This window comes from Peromyscus californicus, unplaced genomic scaffold (genome assembly GCF_007827085.1).
Source record: "Peromyscus californicus insignis strain IS unplaced genomic scaffold, ASM782708v3 Scaffold_6__1_contigs__length_162567912, whole genome shotgun sequence".
In the NCBI taxonomy this organism is placed as follows: Eukaryota; Metazoa; Chordata; class Mammalia; order Rodentia; family Cricetidae; genus Peromyscus; species Peromyscus californicus.
In genome coordinates, this window is record NW_026294584.1 from 24,558,518 (window position 1) to 24,565,530 (window position 7,013).

The 7,013-nt window shown below is 35.6% G+C and overlaps 1 protein-coding gene and 1 non-coding gene across 2 annotated transcripts; both read left to right on the top strand.

Moving 5' to 3' along the window:
* The first annotated feature begins 2,892 nt into the window (after positions 1-2,892).
* Positions 2,893-3,082, top strand: LOC128100245 (U2 spliceosomal RNA). Its single transcript, XR_008214755.1, has one exon. It is a non-coding gene; the product is annotated as a U2 spliceosomal RNA (small nuclear RNA).
* A 3,318-nt stretch (positions 3,083-6,400) lies between these two features.
* LOC128100024 (alpha-ketoglutarate dehydrogenase component 4-like) lies at positions 6,401-6,694 on the top strand. The gene has a single exon (XM_052722025.1). The coding sequence runs from the start codon at positions 6,413-6,415 to the stop codon at positions 6,692-6,694; it is 282 nt and encodes a 93-aa protein (XP_052577985.1). The 5' UTR covers positions 6,401-6,412.
* The last annotated feature ends 319 nt before the right edge of the window (positions 6,695-7,013 follow it).

The window sequence follows — 7,013 nt, forward strand, 5'->3', positions numbered from 1 at the left end:
GGTAGTTATCAATTACTTTGGAAGTACTGAGCAGTAAGGAAAAATAATCAGAAAATAAGAATTAGTTTTACCATCAACCAACTTCCAAACCATTATCATACTTTCAGATCATTCTTAGAACTCCCTCAAGACTAAGTAGATAGATTTCTTAGGAAATTATTAGTATTTTTATTAGTAACTTAATTCAGTATTTTTGCTATTAAATAAAGAAATATATAAAGAAATTAAAGAAAGGAAATAAATAAAGAAAGAAAGAAAGAAAGAAAGAAAGAAAGAAAGAAAGAAAGAAAGAAAGAAAAAGAAAGAAAGAAAGAAAAGGCTTATCTGAGGGAATGAAAAGGGAATAAAAATAAAATTATGTGTAACAGGAAAACACTACTTTGGCTTTAGAGATGATGTAACTGCTAAGTTGTGCAGTGACTTTTTCAAGTACATGGGAACTGAGATGTCTGCAATAGCCCTTCCAGGGGTTTCATCACGCACACCCCAGGGACAAAGGCCATGAACTCAGAAGAAGCTAGTGTTCTTCCTCTGTCTCAGTCTTAGCATTTCGTTGAAGCTGCTTAAAGACTCAAGAATCAAAAGAAGGATGACATGGATTTTCTTTTGTAGGGCAGAATGGTTTAAGAGGAGCTTTGAATGGGATGTAGCAGCCTTGTGTCAAGGCCACAGCACAGGCATCACTAATTATTTATATCCTGCTGTTAAGCATGAAACAGGCTTCGCTGCCCTTACACCAGCTGCAGTCCCGCCACATGTGCGGCACCATGAACTTTATGTGGGAGCTCTCCTGAAGAGCTTACAGGGGCAAGGGGCACTACAAGCAGGTAGAATCATTGTCAGAAGAGCCTTCTGAAGAGGCCTGGTGCACCGGCAGTAATTAATGCAGGTGGTATTTTAGACAAGGGCGCTAATGAGCTTTGATATGCATGCAGGTGAGGGAGTGCTGAATCAGTAGAGCCATTAATGAACCTATGACAGCCTAATTAGCTACAATTTAAAATCTATGGAATCTAATCAGAGGAGCTGAACACTGCTGCAAATCTGTGTATGAATGAGTCTTTCTAAATACTCCAATCTGTTGCTTAGCCACTGATTGATAGTAATTGCTTTTTTTCCTCTATTGTGTATAGGAAAATGCCCAATTTTGCTCTGATAGGGGAGGACACAACATTGAAGTTAAATGCCTAAGATGTTTTAACTGCTTAAGTTTAATCAGTAGATGTTTAAAAAAAATTCAACACAAAATTAATTTTCAGCTCTGAATATAGATGCTTTAAAATATATCAGCAACTTTCTTATATATTGAGTTGGCAAAGACAGTATAGCTGTTAATCAACACCAAAAGCCTCTCTGGGGAATAAGCAAAGGTGCTATCACACACAAATACATAAAACACATATATTAATACATGATTTTGGAAAAGGTTTTATTTATGCTGGTTATCAGAAATAAGAGGGCCATGTAGGTTTATTGAATACATTAAGTAAAAAATAGTTTTCCGAGGTTAACACAATCTATTAAACATTTTTTTCAAAGTGCCTGAACTAAATCTCTATCAGAAAATTCGACTAGTTTTATGAAGGTGTGCAGGGACCCTCTTTTGTAGTGCCATTTGGTAATAACTGACGCATAAAAGGTACAAGCAGTTTTTCTGCTTTGACATTTCACCCTTATCCAGCACAATTCATCTGAGAAACTTAAAGAACTCTGTAGTCTCTGATTTATAGAGTCTTCTAACACCAGCAAGACAGGTCACTATGTCTAGCCTCCTTTTACAGTCAGCTCAACTGAGCTCCATTTGTTGAAGGTCACAGGGGAGTCCCTGGAAGAACTATAAAAAGAAAAGCCCAAAGCCCAAAGTGCATGTCCCATACCCTTTCTGCTTGATAAATGGTACATTTCACAATTCTGACATTTAACAAAAATAAAGTAAAGTCTATGTATCTCTGTATCTAATTTTTGGACATAAATAGAAAAGTAATAGCTGTGAAATGTAAATATTCTAATTGTGCATTATTTTTAAAAGGTGTTTTTTTTATTTCTGTTTTATCAATTAAGTGAATTACATTGGTTTAAAATCCAGTGAAATTAAGTACAACATCTTTTTACTGCTGTCAAAACAAATCTTCATAAAGAACTGTTTTTTTCTTAAAGTAACTACCAGGGCTAAGGCTGAAACCTAAAACAAAGATGAAAATAGAAAATTCTCTGCAGTTAGATTGCAAAAGTAAGAAATGAAAGAAGCAAGCAAGGAAGGGAGAAAAGAATCAAGTAAAGAACAGAGGGAAGGAGAAATTAGGAAGGAAGTGAGGGGGCAGAAACAAAGAGCAAAGACGAGAAAGGAGAGATGGAAGGATGAAAGCAGAAAGTGTTGAGAGACAGAGAGGAAGAGATGGACATGAAAGGAAATGCAGAGCACCTGTAAATATGGCACTAAAAGGAGTTTATGCAGGCAGCAACTGAAGGGATGCTGCAGCCAGAAAGGAGGTACAGCTCCTCAGATGTATTATTTGGTTGAAGCATTTGCTATCCAGAGAAGAACAAGAAGGAAGACACCTTAAAATATGCACCAAAAGATTTTCGTTTACATTCTAGAATTTCTATGTATGCTCTTTACTAGTCAACATGTGTTCCCCAGTGATGATTTCAAAAACAGGAATTTTTTTTTTTGGTTTTTCGAGACAGGGTTTCTCTGTGTAGCTTTGCGCCTTTCCTGGGACTCACTTGGTAGCCCGGGCTGGCCTCGAACTCACAGAGATCCGCCTGCCTCTGCCTCCCGAGTGCTGGGATTAAAGGCGTGCGCCACCACCGCCCGGCAAGAAACAGGATTTTTAAAGGAGATTGTCTTTTACCTGATGGGTAACAATTTCTTTCAAATTTGATGATATTCTTGCTTCTTGGCCTTTCTGATAAGAACAAGTGCAGCATTTGATCTTATCAGTTTAATATAAGATCCGTTCTCTATCTGAGGATAACATATTAAACAGAGTTTTTGATCTAGGAAATTGATAACAGGTTGTTCTGCCCATTCCCTTCATTGACCTAGTGTTGCAGTTCTTCCAGGAAATATGCACCTCTGTGGGGTAATGAGATTTGATGAATCTGAGGGTAAGTATTTTAAGCTGTTTAGCCAAAGTTCTTCAGGGAGTTCTTAAGGGTCACTTCCAGGGATGCTTTACTGTTTTCTCCTTAGCAGGTTTACAGATTCCAATAAGAATGTGATATTGCATTATTCTATCCCTTATGTATGAGTTTTTTTAAAATCCACCTATAATGTATTAGTTTTTAAGTTATTTCTTGTATTTTTCAAGATTATAATATAATCACATTATTCCTCCTTCCTTTTCCTCCCTCCAAACTCTCCTATATATCCTTCCTTGCTCTCTATCAAGTGGCATGCTATATTCATATATATTCCTAAGTATGTAAATTCAACACACTCAAATTGTATATATACTTATTTTTGTGGATGATAATTCTCAAAACAATAGTTTTTCAAAGTCTTTCTCATTAACAATGTTTACAAAAGTATCTATTTTCTTTTTTAAACAGCTATAAAAGTGCTATTAAAACTTGAGTATGTTGTTGTATAAAATATAATTTTACAAAACAGATATCTTAATCAAACTTTATAATAGTTTTTCTTGTATTAGCAATATCAGGAGATCCCTGTCCTGTTTGCATACACTCTGCTATGGTATAAAAATAGAACCGATCTAATTTGGAATCATTTTCATTGATTTATTATTTACAAATAATATAAGAATGACGTGTTTAAATTGATTGGTTATTTGTTGAATAAAATATATGTATTAATAAAAGTGATCATACATGTAAGATCATACTAGATGCATACACATTTGATAAATAAATAATTGGTATGTTAGAATCAGAAGACTTCATTTAAAACATTATAAGTACATATATTTACTATCTGTATAAATTTGGTTTTACAGTAAAACTAAATGTGAATATGTATAAATCATTAGTTTCACATATATAATTTTAATTATAGTTATGATTTTAACTTACAATAATAAATATTTAAGATGTACCTAAATATAATAGGGTTATATTTATTATTATTCAGCTTGTTCTTAACAGATGTGTGTATTTAAAACATCACGAAGCAAGTTTTTATTTATTTATATATTTTTTTGGTCTTTCAAGACAGGGTTTCTCTATGGAGTTTTGGTTCTTGTCCTGGATCTCACTCTGTAGTCCAGGCTGGCCTTGAACTCACAGAGATCCGCCTGCCTCTGCCCACAAAGTGCTGGGATTAAAGGCATGCACCACCACTGCCCAGCCATGAAGCAAGTTTTATGAATACGTGAGGTGAAAGCCTATGATGAAGATAAGGACAAAAAAGGAGATAAAGTAGTTGTCTTAAATCAGGCTTCTTTAATTAAGAAAAAAAATTGACCTATACATTGGAAATATGTCTCTTTCAGTTCTCTATGCTAGTAGTCCAAGGTCAGGGAGTCAATATGAATGTTGGGCCTTTGTTAATGGATTTCTTCTTTCTCATCTCCTAATTTCATAATTCCAGTACTAGTGAGCATTATTGCCTCCTTTAACTCTAATCATCCACCAAAGCCCTCTATACTATACTATTAGGGGCCAGAATTTCCAAATACGAATGTTAGAGGAATACTCTGCCAATACTTCACAATGGCAATTTAGGGGCTGTTAAGGTGATTCAGTGGGTATGAGCATTTACTCTTCAAGCACAGGGAATTGAGTTGAAATCTTAGCACACACAGAAAAAGCCAGGCATAGCTGTGTGTGCCTGTAACACCAGCTTTGAGGAGTGAAGACAGGTGGAACTCAAGAGTTCATTGCCAGATGAAATAGCAAACATCTGACCCCATGAGAGAAACTTGTCTTAAGATACCGAGGTAGAATGATGTAGTAAGATGCTTAATATACTCTCTGGTCTCAGTATGCACATGGCCACACACTCCTGTACATACATATCACACACACACACACACACACACACACACACACACACACACACACACACACATACACACACACACACACACACACACACACACACACACACACACACACACACACACACTACTCACCCAACCATACTATACACAAAAATAAGCATATAGCACATAATGAAAAATAACAAAAGGAAATCTTTAAAACATTAACAATCAAGATAACAATATTACTTGTTTGAAGTCAACATGAATAACTCAAAAAGTCAGAGCAGAAAACACTACCACAAGGAAGAGAATATTAGATGTAAAGTCAAAATGTAAGGTGGATAATAAAATAGTAAACAAAACAGGATCCATCAGCTAGTCTGTCACTTTTGCTGAGGCAGTTGGCACATTATAAATGTTTTTGCTCTATGTTTTGAACAGTGATTCATTCTTTCAAATACACTAAATATCAAAATGTATAAAAATGGCATACCGTAAGTAAACGAGTATTTTTATGGAATGAGCTTTGTGAGTAAAACAAGTTCCTAAATCTGTAATTTTGACACATAGGACTTCATTGCACCATAGATCTATCTAAGAAATTCAAATTCTGCCTTACTTTAATGCTACTCAACAATGGTTGCTTATCTTTTCCACTAAGTGTACTTGTCAAAACTTCAGTTAGAGAGATGAATGAAAAGTGTAAAGGTTAAATTCACATACTCTAACATGAAGTCAGAAAAGAATTCTAAAATCTTTATTAGCTAAAGGAATATTAATTTCAATGACAAAATCAAAATCAAGAAAAGAGTGAAATATACTCATTTATTAAAAGTAAATTGCTTCTATGAAGTCGTTGTAACCTATTATCCAATTTGAAATTTTAGACATCCTTAAAACTTGATCAGTTAGGCAGATGACTCAGTGGAACTACATTTGAATTCCCAGCACTGTATAAGACTTTATGTGCTCCATCCATCAGTAATATCAATGGTGGGAGGTAAGAGGTCAAAGATATTTTCTAGGGTCTCATTGGCTCCAGTTTAGCTAAAATAATGAGCTCCATTCTGACATATTAATCAATATATGATAGATTAATTAAATATTTCTATGTCAGAAATACTGGCCATGAGATTAAACATATGCACGTGATGGGGATGTTTTTCTTTACGCTGTGAAAATGTGTTGCTATGATTGGTTGATAAATAAAGCCATTTGGCCTATCACAAAGCAGATTAGAGGCAGGCAGGAAAATCCAAGAGAGATAGGAGAGAAGAAAGGAGAGTGGGGCAGATACTGCTAGCTACTTCCAGGAGAAGCAAGATGTAAAGCACTGGTAAGCTATGCGCCACAAGGCAAAGTATAGTTTTATAGAAATGGATTAATTTAAGATACAAGAGCTAGCTAGCAAAAAGTCTGCCGTGGCCATAGTTTAAAGATAATATAAGCCCTGCTCAGGGGTCACGATGGGCAGCAAGATGGCTTCCGCCACCAGGGTCATGCAGGTAGTGAAGCCACATTCTCCATTAATAAGGTTCCCTGACAGAAGAGACAATCCTATACTTAGTGCCTCAGAAGCTTTGAGATCTGCTGGGCTACCCTCCCACTCATCTATATTTTCACAGACTTCTAAGGGAAATATATCCCCAGATTCACTGATGCATCCGGGGCCACCAGACACTGCAGAGATAATAAAAACCTTACCTCAGAAATACAGAAGGAAACCTATATCTGAGGAAGAAATGTAATTTATCCAGCGTGGAGGCCCAGAATGACCACTGTGGTTGCTGTTTGCCGCCAGACAAAAGGATTATCTTTACAATACAGGACTTTGGAAATGTCAAATAAAAATTCTATATAAAACAACCTAGAAAAAAATAAAAATAATAATATAAGCCACTGTGTGTCTATTTGGGTCTGAACAGCCATGGGACCGGGAAGGACACAGGAACACTTTCAACTACATGCATCTATGTGTATATGCGTGTATGTATGTATGTTTGTTTGTATATTCCTCATCTTAAATGTTAGTTCATAATATTCAGCAATGTGTATATTTGTATACAT